The sequence below is a fragment of the Oryzias latipes genome, chromosome 4 (genome assembly GCF_053564925.1).
Source record: "Oryzias latipes strain Hd-rR chromosome 4, Olatipes_Hd-rR_3.1".
In the NCBI taxonomy this organism is placed as follows: domain Eukaryota; kingdom Metazoa; phylum Chordata; class Actinopteri; order Beloniformes; family Adrianichthyidae; genus Oryzias; species Oryzias latipes.
This window is the reverse complement of record NC_136240.1, coordinates 12,863,266-12,883,158: the sequence shown is the minus strand read 5'-3', so window position 1 is coordinate 12,883,158 and position 19,893 is coordinate 12,863,266. Positions and strand designations below refer to the sequence as shown.

The 19,893-nt window shown below is 57.1% G+C and overlaps 2 protein-coding genes and 1 pseudogene across 3 annotated transcripts in view; 2 read left to right on the top strand and 1 right to left on the bottom strand.

Annotated features, from left to right (window-relative positions):
- Window positions 1-2,421: 2,421 nt before the first annotated feature.
- LOC144992020 (uncharacterized) overlaps window positions 2,422-19,893 on the top strand; it is a 34,036-nt gene continuing 16,564 nt past the window's right edge. The window contains exons 1-2 of the mRNA XM_078946533.1: window positions 2,422-2,641; window positions 2,730-2,831. Coding sequence (XP_078802659.1) covers window positions 2,510-2,641; window positions 2,730-2,831 — 234 coding nt within the window. The 5' untranslated portion in view covers window positions 2,422-2,509. The remainder of the gene's footprint in view (window positions 2,642-2,729; window positions 2,832-19,893) is intronic.
- LOC144992019 (uncharacterized) lies at window positions 8,349-18,636 on the top strand. The gene is made up of 2 exons (XM_078946532.1): window positions 8,349-8,477; window positions 13,960-18,636. The coding sequence occupies exon 2, from the start codon at window positions 13,976-13,978 to the stop codon at window positions 18,350-18,352; it is 4,377 nt and encodes a 1,458-aa protein (XP_078802658.1). The 5' UTR covers window positions 8,349-8,477; window positions 13,960-13,975; the 3' UTR covers window positions 18,353-18,636.
- On the bottom strand, window positions 8,789-10,127 carry LOC144992021 (serine/threonine-protein kinase pim-3 pseudogene; annotated as a pseudogene). Its single transcript, XR_013655726.1, has one exon. The product of XR_013655726.1 is annotated as a serine/threonine-protein kinase pim-3 pseudogene (transcript).

Here is a 19,893-nt window from a genome sequence, read left to right as displayed (position 1 = left end):
AATTGTGACTAGTCAAAATGACGTTGTAGATATCTCAAACTGGAGTTAGGGATAGTCATAATTTAATTGTAGATATCTATAATCAAGTTACAGATATCTTGAAATGAAATTTGAATAGAGATATCTGAAACTTGAGATATCTGTAATGTTCATTCAGGATAGTCAAAATGTAATTACAGATATCTTGAATTAGAGTTTCGACTAGGCGAAATTACGTCACAGATATCTGTATGCAAATTAGGTCCGCATCGCACTTTAGGGGAGGAGCAGAGCGTGTTGTAATCATTTAAATTGCACCTGCTAACTTGTAATTAGCACTGATTAGCACCATGTTGCAGCAGTACGACGGGGTTTTAGGACTAGTTTACAAAAAACGTTTTGTTTTCTTTAATTACAACTTTTATCTCGTAAATTTAGGAGATAAAAGTGTTGTGGAGTGTGTGTGTGTGTGTGTGTGTGTGCGCGCGCGCATGCGTGCGTGTGTGTGTGCTGAGATGGGGGTGAGTACGGAGCGGAGGTGTGTGCGTTGATACTGTGTGTTCGGAGGACGGAGCACCGTAATAAAGAGAAGGTGTGTCTCCCCCCCCCCCCCCCCAGAATAACTGTTTTGGAGTCGTTCTTAATCCGCACTGGAGGTTTAGGGTTCCGATCAGGAAAGTGAACCCCGAGGAAGAATCGCCTTCGGCGGAGGAAATCTCCCCTGCGCTTCTGACAGCGGTCGGAAAGAGAGAAAAGAAAAGAGAAAAACACCAAGTCTTCTGTTTATCGGAGCCTAGCTTTATTTCCGGATAGCTTTAACCGAAGTGATTCTGAACCTTTTGGCGACTCAAAATCAGATTATTAGTGGAGCCGGCTTTCCGGGGTTCGGTGTCGGTAAAGCGGAGTTTTATGTGTTTAATAAGGAGCTCAGAGACACGTGTGGGTGCAGAGAACCGCTGCAGCCTTTATTCTCCTTTTCATTCACATATCCTGAAGTTCATCTGTCACCTTATGTCATGAACCTGTCATCCGAACACCAATGCAGAAGTAAACAGTGTTACATACACCTCTCCTCCAGATGAAACGTCCCGATCCAACATAAAACAATAAAGAGGAATGAAAATAGTCTGTTATGTTAGCATTACAACGTGGAAAATGCCAAAAGTGCTCCTCCATAGACGGAAGCGTCACAGAAACGTAGAGATCTTGTCTATAACCCTTGTGCTGTCTTAGGGGGAAAGAAAAGCATGGATTAAAAAAAAAGTAAGGAGGGGGGGTCATTTTAAAAACGCATACCCCCCTTTGGTATTGACCCCAGACAGGTACACCCCGGTACACCCTCCCGCAATCGAAGAGGGTCGAGTTCCTGAAAAAATTTTTTGTACGTTTCAGGCACCCTCTATATCCCCGACTGGTAGAGGGCGCCAAACCCCCCTTTTCTTTTTTGTCCCCGTCCAGCAGAGGCCGCCATTTCTCCATTTTAGTTATACCCCCCGACCACCAGGGGTCTTGTTTTCCACCGTTCATTTCTATACCCTGCCTCTAGGGGTCACTAATACCCCATTCTCTTTTATTGCCCTCAGCCACCAGGGGCGCCACTTTTTTAGCAATCACCTTCCTCCCGCTGGTTCGTGGGGTTCGATTGACCCCAAGTTTTTTTTTTTTTTTTGTGTGGCCACTGAGGGGATTGGCGCTGGCTCATGGGGTGCGATTGACCCCAAGTTTTTTTTTTTTTTTCTTTAGCATTCACTCTTCTCTCATGGCCCACCACCTGGGGTCTCGCTTTACCGGTTCCCTTTCACCCGCTGGCTCATGGGGTGCGATTGACCCCAAGTATTTTTTTTTTTTTCTGTAGCATTCACTCTTCTCTCATGGCCCACCACCGGGGGTCTCGTTTTTCCGGTTCCCTTCCACCCGCTGGCTCATGGGGTGCGATTGACCCCAAGTATTTTTTTTTTTTTTCTTTAGCATTCACTCTTCTCTCATGGCCCACCACCGGGGGTCTCGTTTTTCCGGTTCCCTTCCACCCGCTGGCTCATGGGGTGCGATTGACCCCAAGTATTTTTTTTTTTTTCTTTAGCATTCACTCTTCTCTCATGGCCCACCACCGGGGCTCTCGCTTTTCCGGTTCCCTTCCACCCGCTGGCTCATGGGGTGCGATTGACCCCAAGTATTTTTTTTTTTCTTTAGCATTCACTCTTCTCTCATGGCCCACCACCGGGGGTCTCGCTTTCCGGTTCCCTTCCACCCGCTGGCTCATGGGGTGCGATTGACCCCAAGTATTTTTTTTTTCTTTAGCATTCACTTTTCTACATCACCCTTGAGGCTTTTCGAAGTGTACTGTTTGTGTTTACGTTTCTTTTTTTTTTTATGTGATCAAGAAAGGTCAAGAGAAACAAATGAACAAACCTAAATGGTTTTCTGCTGCTTTTTTTAAAAAAAAAAAATAACCGGAAGCAATTTCAGCTTCCATAGTTTTCTTCTTCCGTTACTAGCTAGTTAGTTCAAACCAATTTGGTCTCCAGAGAAGATGCTCTGGTTGTTTTTGCTGTCCTGCAGTCTGGTTCTGTCCAATTCCGGACAGACAGTCAACGGTGAGTGGCTCGACCCGTTTGACATGCTAAACTACGAGGCGAGGACCGAAACAATGAAGAACTCTGAGGTTGGTCAACGTGGGATGTTCGTCAAATCCAACTTCTTTGAAACAACTTATTTTTTTTGATATTCAGTTAATCTTACTTGCCCCACAGTCACAAGCCAGCAACACTGGTGCTGCTGATCCGCAGCAAAGGGAGAAGGTAAACCAGCCTGTGGCCCACTGTAACCCACATGTCATGGATCTACAGAAACAGGTTCGTGTTTGAGCTTTCAAAGAGAAACTGATGGTTCCAACTCTGTACGGGGTCTCACGGACCCCGCGAGACAGCGCGAGGTGCCACTGTTTGGTTCCAAATCGGTACGGGGTCGCTGGGACCGTGCGAGACAGCGCGCGGAGCCTGTGTTTCGTTCCAATTCTGTACGGGGTCTCACGGACCCCCGAGACAGCGCGCGGAGCCTGTGTTTCGTTCCAATTCTGTACGGGGTCTCACGGACCCCGCGAGACAGCGCGCGGAGCCACAGTTTGGTTCCAACTCTGTTCGGGGTCTCACGGACCGTACGAGACAGCGCGCGGAGCCTGTGTTTCGTTCCAACTCTGTACGGGTTTCACGGACCCTGCGAGACAGCGCGAGGTGCCACGGTTTGGGTCCAAATCGAGATGGGGTCGCTGGGACCGTGCGAGACAGCGCGCGGAGCCTGTGTTTCGTTCCAATTCTGTACGGGGTCTCACGGACCCCGGGAGACAGCGCTCGGAGCCTGTGTTTCGTTCCAATTCTGTACGGGGTCTCACGGACTCCGCGAGACAGCGCGCGGAGCCTGTGTTTCATTCCAATTCTGTACGGGGTCTCACGGACCCCGCGAGACAGCGCGAGGTGCCACTGTTTGGTTACAATTCTGTACGGGGTCTCACAGACCCCGCTAAACAGCGCGCGGAGCCTGTGTTTCGTTCCAATTCTGTTCGGGGTCTCACGGACCGTGCGAGACAGCGCTCGGAGCCACAGTGCGCGGAGCCTGTGTTTCGTTCCAATTCTGTACGGGGTTTCACGGACCCCACGAGACAGCGCGCGGAGCCTGTGTTTCGTTCCAATTCTGTACGGGGTCTCACGGACCCCGCTAGACAGCGCGCGGAGCCTGTGTTTCGTTCCACTTATGTTCGGGGTCTCACGGACCGTGTTAGACAGCGCGCGGAGCCTGTGTTTCGTTCCAATTCTGTACGGGGTTTCACGGACCCCGCGAGACAGCTCGCGGAGCCTGTGTTTCGTTCCAACTCTCTACGGGGTCTCACGGACCCCGGGAGACAGCGCTCGGAGCCTGTGTTTCGTTCCAACTCTGTACGGGGTCTCACGGACCCCGCGAGACAGCGCGCGGAGCCTGTGTTTCGTTCCAACTCTGTACGGGGTCTCACGGACCCCGCGAGACAGCGCGCGGAGCCTGTGTTTCGTTCCATATCTGTACGGGGTCTCACGGACCCCGCGAGACAGCGCGAGGTGCCACTGTTTGGTTCCAATTCTGTACGGGGTCTCACGGACCACGCGAGACAGCGCGAGGTGCAACTGTTTGGTTCCAAATCGAGACGGGGTCGCTGGGACCGTGCAAGACAGCGCGAGGTGCCTGTGTTTCGCTCCAATTCTGTACGGTGTCTCACGGACCCCGCGAGACAGCGCGCGGAGCCTGTGTTTCGTTCCACTTCTGTTCGGGGTCTAACGGACCGTGCAAACAGCGCGCGGAGCCTGTGTTTCGTTCCAATTCTGTACGGGGTCTCACGGACCCCGGGAGACAGCGGTCAGAGCCTGTGTTTCGTTCCAACTCTGTACGGGGTCTCACGGACCCCGCGAGACAGCGCGCGGAGCCTGTGTTTCGTTCCAACTCTGTACGGGGTCTCACGGACCCCGCCAGACAGCGCGCGGAGCCTGTGTTTCGTTCCATATCTGTACGGGGTCTCACGGACCCCGCGAGACAGCGCGAGGTGCCACTGTTTGGTTCCAATTCTGTACGGGGTCTCACGGACCACGCGAGACAGCGCGAGGTGCAACTGTTTGGTTCCAAACCGAGACGGGGTCGCTGGGACCGTGCGAGACAGCGCGAGGTGCCTGTGTTTCGCTCCAATTCTGTACGGGGTCTCACGGACCCCGCGAGACAGCGCGCGGAGCCTGTGTTTCGTTCCACTTCTGTTCGGGGTCTAACGGACCGTGCAAACAGCGCGCGGAGCCTGTGTTTCGTTCCAATTCTGTACGGGGTCTCACGGACCCCGGGAGACAGCGCTCGGAGCCTGTGTTTCGTTCCAACTCTGTACGGGGTCTCACGGACCCCGCGAGACAGCGCGCGGAGCCTGTGTTTCGTTCCAACTCTGTACGGGGTCTCACGGACCCCGCGAGACAGCGCTCGGAGCCACAGTTTGGTTCCAATTCTGTTCGGGGTCTCACGGACCGTGCAAGACAGCGCGCGGAGCCTGTGTTTCCTTCCAATTCTGTACGGGGTCTCACGGACCCCGGGAGACAGCGCTCGGAGCCTGTGTTTCGTTCCAACTCTGTACGGGGTCTCACGGACCCCGCGAGACAGCGCGCGGAGCCTGTGTTTCGTTCCACTTATGTTCGGGGTCTCACGGACCGTGTTAGACAGCGCGCGGAGCCTGTGTTTCGTTCCAATTCTGTACGGGGTTTCACGGACCCCGCGAGACAGCGCTCGGAGCCTGTGTTTCCTTCCAACTCTGTACGGGGTCTCACGGACCCCGGGAGACAGCGCTCGGAGCCTGTGTTTCGTTCCAACTCTGTACGGGGTCTCACGGACCCCGCGAGACAGCTCGCGGAGCCTGTGTTTCGTTCCAACTCTCTACGGGGTCTCACGGACCCCGGGAGACAGCGCTCGGAGCCTGTGTTTCGTTCCAACTCTGTACGGGGTCTCACGGACCCCGCGAGACAGCGCGCGGAGCCTGTGTTTCGTTCCAACTCTGTACGGGGTCTCACGGACCCCGCGAGACAGCGCGCGGAGCCTGTGTTTCGTTCCATATCTGTACGGGGTCTCACGGACCCCGCGAGACAGCGCGAGGTGCCACTGTTTGGTTCCAATTCTGTACGGGGTCTCACGGACCACGCGAGACAGCGCGAGGTGCAACTGTTTGGTTCCAAATCGAGACGGGGTCGCTGGGACCGTGCAAGACAGCGCGAGGTGCCTGTGTTTCGCTCCAATTCTGTACGGTGTCTCACGGACCCCGCGAGACAGCGCGCGGAGCCTGTGTTTCGTTCCACTTCTGTTCGGGGTCTAACGGACCGTGCAAACAGCGCGCGGAGCCTGTGTTTCGTTCCAATTCTGTACGGGGTCTCACGGACCCCGGGAGACAGCGGTCAGAGCCTGTGTTTCGTTCCAACTCTGTACGGGGTCTCACGGACCCCGCGAGACAGCGCGCGGAGCCTGTGTTTCGTTCCAACTCTGTACGGGGTCTCACGGACCCCGCCAGACAGCGCGCGGAGCCTGTGTTTCGTTCCAACTCTGTACGGGGTCTCACGGACCCCGCGAGACAGCGCGCGGAGCCTGTGTTTCGTTCCAACTCTGTACGGGGTCTCACGGACCCCGCGAGACAGCGCTCGGAGCCACAGTTTGGTTCCAATTCTGTTCGGGGTCTCACGGACCGTGCAAGACAGCGCGCGGAGCCTGTGTTTCCTTCCAATTCTGTACGGGGTCTCACGGACCCCGGGAGACAGCGCTCGGAGCCTGTGTTTCGTTCCAACTCTGTACGGGGTCTCACGGACCCCGCGAGACAGCGCGCGGAGCCTGTGTTTCGTTCCACTTATGTTCGGGGTCTCACGGACCGTGTTAGACAGCGCGCGGAGCCTGTGTTTCGTTCCAATTCTGTACGGGGTTTCACGGACCCCGCGAGACAGCGCTCGGAGCCTGTGTTTCCTTCCAACTCTGTACGGGGTCTCACGGACCCCGGGAGACAGCGCTCGGAGCCTGTGTTTCGTTCCAACTCTGTACGGGGTCTCACGGACCCCGCGAGACAGCTCGCGGAGCCTGTGTTTCGTTCCAACTCTCTACGGGGTCTCACGGACCCCGGGAGACAGCGCTCGGAGCCTGTGTTTCGTTCCAACTCTGTACGGGGTCTCACGGACCCCGCGAGACAGCGCGCGGAGCCTGTGTTTCGTTCCAACTCTGTACGGGGTCTCACGGACCCCGCGAGACAGCGCGCGGAGCCTGTGTTTCGTTCCATATCTGTACGGGGTCTCACGGACCCCGCGAGACAGCGCGAGGTGCCACTGTTTGGTTCCAATTCTGTACGGGGTCTCACGGACCACGCGAGACAGCGCGAGGTGCAACTGTTTGGTTCCAAATCGAGACGGGGTCGCTGGGACCGTGCAAGACAGCGCGAGGTGCCTGTGTTTCGCTCCAATTCTGTACGGTGTCTCACGGACCCCGCGAGACAGCGCGCGGAGCCTGTGTTTCGTTCCACTTCTGTTCGGGGTCTAACGGACCGTGCAAACAGCGCGCGGAGCCTGTGTTTCGTTCCAATTCTGTACGGGGTCTCACGGACCCCGGGAGACAGCGGTCAGAGCCTGTGTTTCGTTCCAACTCTGTACGGGGTCTCACGGACCCCGCGAGACAGCGCGCGGAGCCTGTGTTTCGTTCCAACTCTGTACGGGGTCTCACGGACCCCGCCAGACAGCGCGCGGAGCCTGTGTTTCGTTCCAACTCTGTACGGGGTCTCACGGACCCCGCGAGACAGCGCGCGGAGCCTGTGTTTCGTTCCAACTCTGTACGGGGTCTCACGGACCCCGCGAGACAGCGCTCGGAGCCACAGTTTGGTTCCAATTCTGTTCGGGGTCTCACGGACCGTGCAAGACAGCGCGCGGAGCCTGTGTTTCCTTCCAATTCTGTACGGGGTCTCACGGACCCCGGGAGACAGCGCTCGGAGCCTGTGTTTCGTTCCAACTCTGTACGGGGTCTCACGGACCCCGCGAGACAGCGCGCGGAGCCTGTGTTTCGTTCCAACTCTCTACGGGGTCTCACGGACCCCGCGAGACAGCGCGAGGTGCCACTGTTTGGTTCCAATTCTGTACGGGGTCTCACGGACCACGCGAGACAGCGCGAGGTGCCACTGTTTGGTTCCAAATCGAGACGGGGTCGCTGGGACCATGCGAGACAGCGCGAGGTGCCTGTGTTTCGCTCCAATTCTGTACGGGGTCTCACGGACCCCGCGAGACAGCACGCGGAGCCTGTGTTTCGTTCCACTTCTGTTCGGGGTTTAACGGACCGTGCAAACAGCGCGCGGAGCCTGTGTTTCGTTCCAATTCTGTACGGGGTTTCACGGACCCCGCGAGACAGCGCGCGGAGCCTGTGTTTCGTTCCAATTCTGTTCGGGGTCTAACGGACCCCGCGAGACAGCGCGCGGACCCACTGTTTGGTTCCAGTCGGCGTTGGGTCTCACGGACCCCGCGAGACAGTGCGCGGAGCTACTGTTTAGTTTTAGTTAGTGTTGGGGTCGAACGGACCTACAAGAGAGCGTGTGGAACTATTTTTTTTTTTTTAGTATACATTTTTAGCAGATTTTCACTGAGACTCTTTTTGTGAGAGATTAGGGTCCAAAGCTTCCTCTGATGGTCTGAGTCTCAGAACTCAGGTCAGTGTCCCTAAACTTGGGCCGGAGCCTCTTTGTAAGCCCCCTTGTATCTAACGCTACAACTAATTTTGTTTCTTTTGGTATTTGGTAAGTAAATACCATCGACTTCTGCTGACTTTTCCAACACACTCTTGTTTTGTTTTTGTTTTTCTTTTTGAGTAGAGCTGCATGAAGGTTCTTTGGACCGTTTCATTTCCACCCCACTCTGTTGGTGCTACGGCGAGCGGGAGGTCTGGGTCATCAAAGTAACGTCACAGCAGACAGCTCTGGCTGCCATTCCTTGTATATGGTAATCACTTCATTTAACCTGTGTATATGCTGACCAAAATCATGTAACCTTTGTGTGTGGTAATCACTTTATCTAACGTGTATATACTGACCATTATACGATTAAAAATGTACACACCAATGTATTTTTTTTTTTAATTTTTCAATCTTTAAAAACCGAGATTGTGTGATGTATCCAATAATTAGAAAAATATCTCTTCAAATAGTCATGTTGGGACAAAACCCATGAGCAAAAAAGAAAGCGAATATGCAACGTTGAGGTTCCAGTTTGACTTTTATTCGAACAAGGCAAAAAAAAACTGTACAGTAGGCATCAGGGAACAAGCTCTATTGAGTTATCATGGAACTGGCATCTATACAACATGAGCAGTTAGCCATTTTGTTCAACATCCTACATCCTACTCCGTTTTTGGGAGCTCTCCCTGACCCGGACGATGCGCTCCGCTCTGCGAGACCTCTGAGTGGCAACGAGCCTCGGTAAGTCCTGTCTCTGCGGCGATACTCCCCTGACGACTGGGAAGTCGGTCGAAGGACGGCAATCTCCTCCAGATTGATTCGAAGCCCTCGGAGCAGAGCGTCGCCATCGCCGGACGAAGCTGCTTTTCGTTTCCCACGGACGAGACGGACCCTCGACGGGTCGGCGTGTCGACATCGTGGGCTCGGGCCGCCAGAGCAGAGCCGGGCTCCGATTGCTGGAGATCCCCTCGCGTGGGCTTCGGGGCTCCAGCCGTGGCGTCGCCTTCGTGCGCCTCCGAGCCTCGCTTCAGCATCCAAGGGTGGGCCAGTATGTCTTTCAGCATCGGTCTCTCTTCGGGCGTCCTGCTCAAACACCATTTTATCAGGGCCACGCAGTCCTCAGAGAGGTCTTTTTCGAATCTAAGCTCGCCCAGTAGGAGCTCCCTGTCGTTTCCAAATGGTATGTCCCCGTGCACCATGTCGTACAAAAGAATCCCCAACGACCAAACCTCAGATGGAAGAGCTTTGTAGCATCCTTGTGTGAGCCGTTCGGGGGGCCCATATGCCGCAGTCCCGTGGAACATGTCGTACACTTTGTCGGGTTCAAGAAATTCGGCGGAGCCAAAGTCGATGAGTTTCAGCTCGAGCGTCGTCAGGTCCACCAGCAGGTTTTCGTCTTTTACGTCCATGTGCACAACACCGCGGCTGTGACAGTGGAGCAAGGCCTGGATGACCTGACCTAAAAATTCTCTGGCCGTGTCCTCGCGCAGACGCTTACTGATCGTGATGTATTCGTACAGATCTTGCGTGTTCTCTGGCTTCTCCGTGACTATCACCCAATTATACGGGGTCTTGTAAAAGTCCAGCATGCGGATGATCCCAGGAAACGGAGGGTCTTTGGAGACCATTTCCAAGGCGACAGCTTCGAATGGCTTACTGGTCCCATCAACCTCGCAGCATCTCGTACGCGAGAGCGGGATAATCTTCAGGGCCACGGAAATCCCGTCGCTTCGCCTCTTTCCCAGAAACACTTTGCCGAAGCCCCCCTTGCCCAGGCAAAAGCTGGTCTTCCAGTACTTTTCCATGGCAGAAGGATTGATTTTTCTTTTTCTCTCTCTCGAACCTTCACTGTCGCGCTCTTCACGGAGCAACTTCCCTCCAATCTTTGTTAAACTCGCGTAAGGTTACTATGACCTCTCTTGGTTTGCACGGAACAAGTTTTAAAGGGCCTGTGATCCAAATCTTCTGGTCTAGTTTCCGTTTCCGGTCCGCCACACTCCCGTCAGACTTCAGCGAGGCAGAGTCAGACAGAGAGGGAGAAGGAGGACACTGGAAGAAAAAGAGGAAACGTTAGAAGGTGGGGCCTTCATTCTGAAGGAGGAGGAGGCTGATTGTAAGCCCCCCCACACCCGCTGCAGGGAAAGAGGGAGGGGCAAAGAGGACAGTGAGGTCCAACCACAGAGATTAAGACTCAGTGCAGCGTGGCAGATTTCTACCAAGGGCCCGTGCAAAGCCAGTTGTCACGCTGCAAAGAGCAACACAGAGGAGGGCAATCTTTCCTTTGCATACTCCCCTCTTTTTCCACTTTGCAGAATCTCACAAGGCTTCGTGTTGCTGAACCTGGATCGCACAGCTTAGAGCTCAGGACCACGTAAGTGAGTTCATACTTTAAATCCTAATTGATCAACGGTTGGCTTTTCTCTTTTTTTTTTTTTCTTTTACAAAACAGTCGCCCTTTTCGAGCACAGCTTATCGTACCTCGAAGAGTCTAAAGCTGCCTTTGTCCGGGGTGAATGAGGGTCACTGCTCCAGAGGCGTCTCTGTGTAACATTTCCAGCATGTGTCTCCAGTTGTAGTAGAACGCGGGCTTGTAGCTTCCCACGGAACCTTGAAAGTTGACAAGGAACCCTTGGTAGTCTCTCACCGATACCTCAGGCAGGCCCACGTCTGGTGCGAACTTCACGTTGAAGTAGTACACGGGGTCCGTGCGGGGGGTTTCGAGCCGGAGGCCCTGCGAACCGCACATCTGCGCGACCGCGGCGGACTGATTAAACAGCAGGCACAGGACGCAGCAGGAAGGCTGCGGCACGATGTTCGGCTCGCCGTCGCCCGAGCGCTGCACCTTATCTCGTTCCAGAACATATTGCTTGTAAGCCTCTGGGGACATCAGAGTCGTCAAGGGGCCCGTCCGCACGTTGACCAGCATTCCTTTGCAGGAGTTGCGATTAGCGCACCTAGGGAGCCCTCTGTCATTCAGCATCTCCGTGAGCAGGGCCCTGTCGTACGTGTTACGGGCCAGGGCTCGTCCCGGCACCGCGCGCTCCGCGAAAGATGCCATGAGCGGTTTCGGGTTCCTGGCCAGCAGCTCCAACACGGCCAGCACGGGGGTGCAGCGTGGGCACATGGGATTGGGGTCGCCGTTTGCCTCGCACGAGCATCTGCCCGGCCGAGGCTCGCACTCCGGGAAGAGGACGGCGAGGTCGGCAGACGACAGGTGTCTTCTCTCTGCCGCACGCTCCAAGACGCGAGCCTTGATCAGCTCCCTGCCGTCTGAGACTTTGCCCTCGTCCAAACATGGGGCGTCCGAGGGAGGCTCCGCAGCCCGTCGACCCGGATCCGCCGCTTCGCACCAGAGGGAGCGACGCGCGGATGGCTTCCCGCGAGGCACGGGTTTTGAGCACAGCGAGCAGGAGACGCCCTTCTCTCGGACCCCGTCCGAACAGCCCGGGCACATCCAGAGGCAACATGGTTTCTCGACGAGTCCTGCAAAACAGGCGCACGTGGAACAGATGAACCCGCGGAGGGACGGGCAGCTGCTGAAGTGAGGCTCCGTCAGGTACCAGTGTGGGTCATTCACGAAACAGGTCTCGCACACCCTGGCTTCGCAAGGACATCGGAGCTTGACGCCGGCTCTGCTCCTTTGCTTGCTGCCTTTGACCAAGGTCACCAGACACGACAGGCACTTTGCGCACCCCGACCGCTTGTCGACCCTCGCTCTGCCGACCTTGGACGCTCCGCCGACGTAGCTGATCGTGGAAACTCTCCTGTATAGATTCGTAGACTTGAGAGCGGCCTCCACTGAGGCCTTCTGACGCTTTCTTTTACACTCCATCAACAGTTCGACGGGTACCCTCCCTGCAAAGGCGTCGTGAGGGCCCTCTCGAGGAGCTTCCCCCTCTCCTCGCGACATCGTCGACATAACACCCGTGGCCCCCTCCGCCGTCCGAGGAAGCTCAGTCCACGATGGAAGCGAAGCGGGAGCTGTGCTGCTCCCTGTACAGGGCCTTGGCGCTAGACCCCGTGCCAGTGATCGGCGGCGTGCTGTACGCCCCCGGAACTGAAGGCGTGAGCCTGAGGTCTCTCGGAGAGGGCACGACCAACTGCTCCCACCACAGGTTCAACTTTAGGCATGCAGTGGACGCGTTGCTGCGACATGGCACGAAAGAAGGGCCCTGCACTTGCGTGCAACGGATTAGCGCGTCCGCGGAACAGCGCTACAGAGGGGGGGACGGCGCAGATGTTCCGAACCCCGAACGCCGCCGACGGTGCGCCACCAAACCGGGCGGGCAGGGCTCCTCCCGCGAAATCGCCAGAGCCCAGTCCCAAGTCCTGTGGGCGTACGAAATGGAGCCGGTGGCAGCGGCGTACAGGTGGCTGATGTGCAACCGGAGCGCGAGATACCCCAAATGCTGCGACTCTGTGTTGGTCTACCAGGTAGACCGTTCCAGGACCCTGCCTCCGGGACTGTACGTGTACAAATCACGCCCATCCCACTTCGGATGCACCGCAGAGAGACCCCTCTGTGTGGTGGACCAGTTTAATTTTCGTGTCCAGAGACGGGGACCGGTTTCGGTGGAGGAAGAGCCGCATTGCTTCGAGAGTGCGCTGCCCAAGGAGATAACCCTGGAGCTCTTCCCGGGCCGCGACAACTTCAGCGCCCTGTACGTGATAGGGCGCGCCATCACGGCACCCACGCCCGAATACGGAAACAGGCTTTTCGGAGAAGCCCTGGCGCTCGACCTGGTGTCTCCGGAGTCATGCGAGAAAGCCGTCGCCTGCAAGCACCACCTGATCGGCATGAGAACGGAGCAAGCCTGCGTGATAGACCTCCGCTGGAACTCCTTCGACGTGATGAGCGCTTGCATGAAGGCGGTTCCGAAGATCAGGGGAATGCAGGCGGTGGTCTGGTCCAACCACGTGCCCGACCCTGTGAAGATCGAGTCCGATGTGCTGGCCTGGCTCTTCGGGTACGTCACCGTGCTGCCCGCGGCCGTCCGCAGCGTAGACTACAAAAACGAGAGTCTCGGCGTGCGCTACATCATCGTAGACGTGGATGGTTTTTCGGGGACTCTGCCCGAGCCACCCGAGGGTGAAGCCTCCTGCTTCGCGCACACGTACTTCGAGGGAGATGTCGGGCTCGCCGCGGCGGCCATCGGTGAGCTCCCAGAGGCCTCGAGCAGGATGGGCTCCCCGCGGGCAGGATCTCCCGCTTTCTGGTACGAGCTGCCGGCATCCCTGGGCACCCTGAAGCCCACGCCTTTCAGCAGCGGCTCCAGGTCTCGCCGTGTGTGTGAGCCGCAAGGCTTTCGGGACCAGTTCAGGACCTGGGCTCTCGGGAAGACGGACGGGGCTTGCTGCCTCGCCATAGCCGTGCAACACACCCTGTACTACCACGCGAGAGACAGAGAGTACAGACTGATGGTAACGCACACAGTGTTGGACGGCGACACCTCGCTGAACATTTACAAACTGTGACGCCGAGTCAAGATGACAGGGGGGCGCTCGTGATGCTTACATGGCGGGCGTCACGTGAGGGATATTAACAGACTTTTCAGAATTTTCTTCGAAGCGCGAAGCGATCCAGTGAAAAGGACGAGGCAAAGTTATAAAAACGCAGTGAAAAAAAAAAACTAACCGCGTCTGTGACAAATCATAATCATTATCATCATCATCATCATCATCTGAGTCCTTTCCTCTGTCTCTCACCCCTGCCCAACCATTCCTCTGTGTTATGTTTTTTTTGTCAGTTGCGCAGCTGAGCCCATGGATCCAAAGGACGGCGTCTCCAAGTGGCTGGTGGCAGCCGCAGCACTGCACGCAGGTGCTCTGGAACTCCACGTCGACCGAGACTGCTTCGACTGCGTCGAAGAGGCCATCTGTTACCTCTGCAATCGGGCTACGTGGGAGATTCCACCGGGGGAGCGGGACCGCCTCGCAGCAGAGCGCAGAGATTACTTCTACCACCCGCAAGACCTAAGGGGCTCGATCGGACTAAGTTCGTTTTTCGTCTCAGGCCAGTGCAAATATTGTCAGCTGTGCAGAGGGGTGAAAATACGTTTCGAACCATCGTTGTGTCGCCACGTGCTGGAGGTGGAAGATCGCTGCGATAACCGCGCACCGCAAGAAGTGGGGCTGAACCTGCGGCGGTTGGAACACTTGGCCACCCTCCACACTCCGTACTTCGTAATGCTCTTCGTCAGCCTGGCCAAAAGGAGGCGCTACACGTTTTACAGATCCCCCGGCGAGTTGAGGGACGTCGCCAGGCACCTACTTCTAGCGCTAGGTCCCGACGCATCCCGGCGCTCGCCTCACGACCCAGAAGAGGAGCTTCACCTTCATGCCAGCATCCTCAAGCTCTGGTGGAGATATCAGGACAAGCAGAGCACCAGGCTAGGCGTTTCGATTCCCTACTACTTCAACCTGGGCTCGGAGCTGGAGAGCTGGTCGTGGACCCCGTCGACCGACCGCTTCGAGCTGAGGATGCCCGAACCCCTCTACGGCTTCGTGAGGAACCATTGCCTGTTTCACGAGCTGAGGGCCGCGCCCGGACCCGAAATGACGAGCCAAAGGACACAGAGTAAGCCGCTGGTGAGGGTGCGCGAGGTGCGCACCTCGCTCCACGGGGACGTCTCCGTCGTCCTGAGTGTGTTGGTTTCCAACAAACACCTGGAGCAAACCTTGCACGAAGCCGCGAGGGCTTACGAGAACCAATGCAGAGCGAGGCGGAGGGTCAGGCTGAAAGACGAAGGACAGGTCTTTTCACCGGGGGTCGGGCAGCACTACCCTCAGCTCGATTGCATCGCGCTGGAGCAAGCGGGAGGAGCGCCGTCGACTGTCATGCACGTGGTGACAACGTCGGGGGCCGGGTGGCTGCCGCTCCACAGCTGGCTGAGGGAGACCCGAGGAAAGCAGGTCCGCGACGTCGTGGTCCGCAGAGCGCTGGTCTGCGTGTTGGACTCCCTGAGAGACCTCCGCTCCACCGATCGCCATCCTTGCAGAGTTCTGTACCAGAACGCAAAGGATGACGACTCTCACAGCCGCACCTCCAAGCTCTCATGCGCCTTCGTCATCCACCGACACACAGGGGAGACAATGTCGCTGCTCCCCTTAGTTTCCATGCCCGGGCTTTACAGGGCCTCTGCGCTGACCGACGACGAAGACAGTTTTCGTGCCGCGTGCTCCAACTTGGCGCTGAGCGTGCTGCGCGCCGGAGCGCTCCCGGACGATGGCTCGACAACGGAGGCCGCCATCTCTGAGTTTTGCAGGACGGGCATGGCGGACGCTCACCTCTGGTCCACGGTGCTGGATTGCCTCGGGAGACCGCCGCGGTCCGAAGAGACGGGCCGCTGGCCGCGAACCGCGTGGCTGGGGCCTGGGTCCAGGGATCGCAGCTCTTTGAGAGAGCGGTTCGACTGGTTGACGCGGTGCGACGGGGCCGCAGCGGCGCCCGGGCTCGCCTGCATGATAGAGGTCCTGAAGGAGGACGAGTTGTCCTCGCTGGGGCCAGCGAGGAGGACACCGGAGCGCTGTAAGACCCTCGCGGAAATTCTATCTTGCCAGGCTTCGGGACGCGCCCGTGCCACCAGTCCAGCCCGAACCAAGACCGGCAGGAGGAAGCGCAAGAGTAACACGCTGAGCAATCCGCACGTCACAAAAAGCATGACGATGGATCCCTGTCAGCCGCTTTTTCCAGAGGCATCCCAGTCCGCGAGCCAGCAGACGCTGGAAGAATGCTGCGGCCTGGAGCACATTCTGAAGATGAGCAGCGATCTGACAAGGGAACTGGCTCTCTCTCGCGGGTCGTCGAGCGAACCTTCGAGCAAGCCGCGGACCGTGACCTACCTAGACGCGGACGTGAACCCCGTGAACGAGGGCCTCCTCTCTGCGGAATGGGAGAGATTGACAGACTGTGACAGAGGCTGCCACAGTTCGCCCAGTGCCAAGGTCGAAAAGCGGGACGCCCTCGCCGAGCTGCAGGACTTCGGACTTTGCGGCGAGGACGAGGCGAGCTCCCTTCGCTCGACCGGCTCCCTCCACACGGCAGGCTCCCTCCACACGGCAGGCTCCCTGGACTGCATTGTGACAGACAACACTACGAATCTCTTCTTCGCCAGAACTGACATCGACAATTTCCAGAGCACCGACATGGTGTACAGAGTCTTACAAGAGTCCTTTTACCCCGAGCAGAGCACGAGTGCGGACACGACTCTAACCCTTCTTAGCCTAAAATCGGAGGACCCCTTGCTGGAGACGACCCGGTGCGACGGAGAAGAGGCGCTCGTCGCTTCGGGAGGACTCAACCCCTCGGGAAGCGCAGATAGGCAGTTGCTTCACGGCCCCATCCGAATGGAGGACAGTCGCGGCGAGGAGGACAGTCTCAGCTCGGCCAAACGCGAGCGGGTGCATAAGGCTAATTGCATGAGATGGAGGTCCAGAGGGCTCTCGCGGCGGGAGAGGCAACTGTCCGACTGCGCCCGCTTTCACCCCGTCACTTACCTGGTTTCGAGGGACATAACCGATTTGATCAGCAACCTCACCGTGAAACGTCACTCAGAGGAGGACTGCGTCAGCAGGCCGTGCCACGGACTCAACAAGCCGGAGCGATGGGACGCGTGGGGCCAGGGCGCAAAGGACAAGCAAATGCAGCGGGGGCCAGCTGTGTTGGACCTGGTACGCGGATCAATCACTTGCCAAAGGTTTCTGTGGAGGATGGGCAGAGAGTACTCGCACAGGGACGGGGATATGACGAGACGGGGGCACGCCCGGTGCACGAAGCTCTCATGGCCCACAGGGTTTGCCTACGTGCCGGCGGTGGAGCGCACCGTGCTCAACTGCGAGCTCTCGGAGCAGTGGTACTTCACCGTGGACCTCTCCGCTCCGCCGGACCGGGGTTTCAGGCTCACGGAGATTCTCGTGGACAGTTTGCCGAGCTTGTGCAAGGAGGACACGCCACATCTCCTTCGAGTGCTCGGGAAAAAGACCAACTACCTGGGTGCCGTGTGCACCGTCCAGGACGTCCAGGGCTTGATCATACACAGGATTCACATGGCCTACGAGTCTCTGGTGAATCTGCTGGACATGCACACGCGCCTGCAAGTCCACTCCTTTGCTGCACGCACCTTCGCCCTACACTGCGTGACCAAAGACACGGAGGAAATGGCGCTCGGGGTGTTTGTGGGCGAGAGCCCCGGGTCTGTGAACCTCGGGTGCTCCAAGGGGTCGCTCGTGTCGTGGTTCTACGACGACAAGGTACTGCTGGCCTACCACGTGCTACAGTGCCTCCTCAGAGTTCAGATCCTTTCCCTGAGGGTTCTCGGCTTCACCATGAAGCGCATACAGCCGGCTCGCATTTGGAGGGTCAAGACGGGATTTAGGGTCGACCTGCTGGCGTGCCTTGTCGACACGCTGTACGTCTGGGACGGGAACGGGCCCGCATGGGGTGCTTTGGAAGGTCTGGCCGCCGTGTGGGAAACCCTCTCCCAGCTAAACCTGCGACAATACGTGCCCGACGCGGCAGCTGACAAGCTGAAGCGGGCGTACATCGCCGTTTTCGGAGCGTGCCCGCACTCAGCCTACGGCTCTCCGATGTGCTCAAAGGGCGGCCGCAGTAAGGAGCGCAGCTGCGTGTCGTGGCTCCAGGCCGGGGATATGAGAAACTACTTCAGAGAGTGGACTTTGCCCGAGGACGAGGAGCTCATCCACCAAGTGTACGGGCTGTGCGGCTTTTCCGAAAGAGCCACGGGACCGCGAAGCCCGCTGGAGGACGTGCTGGGTAGAGACGGACGATACGAAATGCTTTCTCTGCCCACGGAACAAGGCTTCGAGGTGCAACCCTACGGCCCGTTTGTCGTACGGATACAAAATCAAGTCATCAAGTGGAATCGGGTGATTGTGGTCGAGCCCGCTGTCGCCGGGCCCGTGACCCTCGCTCAGCTCAACCCGTTGGAGAGGTACGACCTGGTCACCAGAGCGCTCGCCGCCGCCTTTGCCAATCAGAACGAAGAACTCGACGGGGAAGGAGTGGCTGGAGACGGGTGGACCTCGAGAGGGTCTGAGCACACGCACGGTGACGGGGCGGGGGAAAGCTCTCTAGGGCTCCCTCAGCGGGAAGAGGACACTCAAAGCAGCATGTACTATTAGGTTTCATCCACTTCAATTTGCTTCAATTTGTAGCGCACGCACCGTCTCTCACTCGGCAACGGGGCAGTGTACCGAATGTTCCTTCTGACTGTGTAGTGACCCGTGTCGCTTCTACCGAGAGCAGTCGCCATGTACCATTTTTGCAGTTTACTTTATCTCGCATGAAGCAAAGAAACTCACCCTCTGACTGCATTGCGGTTGTGTTCATGTACTTGTGTTCATGTACAGTATTTCCAGTGTATTCCTTTTTCACAAAATAAAGAATTCAGTCGTGCACCACAGAATTTGGTATGTCTTTGATTTTTATTTCCATCACCTCATCGAAACAACAAGGAAAAATAAAAAAAAACATCTGACAGAAAACAGCATAGCTCAGCATCGTAACACTTTGGGTTTCAAGGGCTCGTAATGGTTTCGGGTCCACACGATGTGAGCGCAAGCCCTATCGTAGATCGGGTACGACGTCTCCGTGAGGAGTCCCAAGCGTTTGCCGTGAGCTTCTAGCATGTATTTTACCTCCTGTACACTGAGCCACCTCTTCTCCTCAGACAAGAGTCGCTTCAGCTCAGAGACGTTTTTGGGTCCGTTGACTGTCAGGTACGTCTCTCTGACGTCTGCCCTTTCCGCGTTGAGAAACACAAACTCGGCCGTCCTCGTCACCAGGGACGCGCGGGTTTCCCCTCTGGCCGTGTCATTGAACAGGAGCTGGGCTACGCTGTGGAATCCGCAGTAACCGTCCGAAGGAACCTCGATCACATCGAGGTCGTGTAGCCTCGCGTAGGCGCGGAGCGAGCCCGCTCTGTGATTCGGTCCACTCTCGAACAGAAGTTCGATTGGAGTCGTGTGCGGCGGCAGGCCCCTCATCTGCCACGATGATCCGTCGCATTCCAGAAAGCCCTGCACCCACGAGTTCCCGTGATGGCTGTTGCAAATGTGAAAGAAGGTCCCCTGCGAGCAGACCGTGACGTTGCGCCCGAACAAACCTGCCGCTATGGAGACGACGGGCAGAAACTGTTCAGGCGCTGCGTACAAGTCGCCGCACAGGGCCTTTATGTCTTTGCAGGGCCCTAGGCCTGAGGTAGAATTTCTATCGATGATTTTCGAGGCCAAGTGTACAACAACCGCGAGGGCTTCCACCGTCAGGGCAGCCGAGTCCGACTCTCGGCGTCCGTACGCGCCGACGAACATCAGCCAGAGCGCTTCCGCCAGGGTTTTGCACGGGCGCGACGCCGAGCTGCATACGGCAGGTTCTGAGCTCGGCACGGCGTCCCTGCGCGTCTTGGCGAAAGTCGTATTCCACACGTTCGTCAGGCAAGGCTTTCTCAGACTCGGAACCGAGCTCACCCCAACAAAGCCCGGCCATTCGTTCGCGTCCGCGGTTTCGCTGGGAAAAACCTTTTGGTGCGCAAAGCCGAGACTATCTGGAGAGTCCACCACCAGCAGCGTTTCCAGCGTCGACCGAGGGCAGTCACGCTGCGCGAGTGCCGCGCTCGGAACGTCTTGATCTCCGGAGGCGACCGGGGGGTCTCGAGGGGCGCTCT

What these genes read in the sequence shown, in the direction of transcription:
- LOC144992019 (XM_078946532.1), top strand. Translation starts at nt 13,976, where the DNA reads ATGGATCCAAAGGACGGCGTCTCCAAGTGGCTGGTGGCAGCCGCAGCA.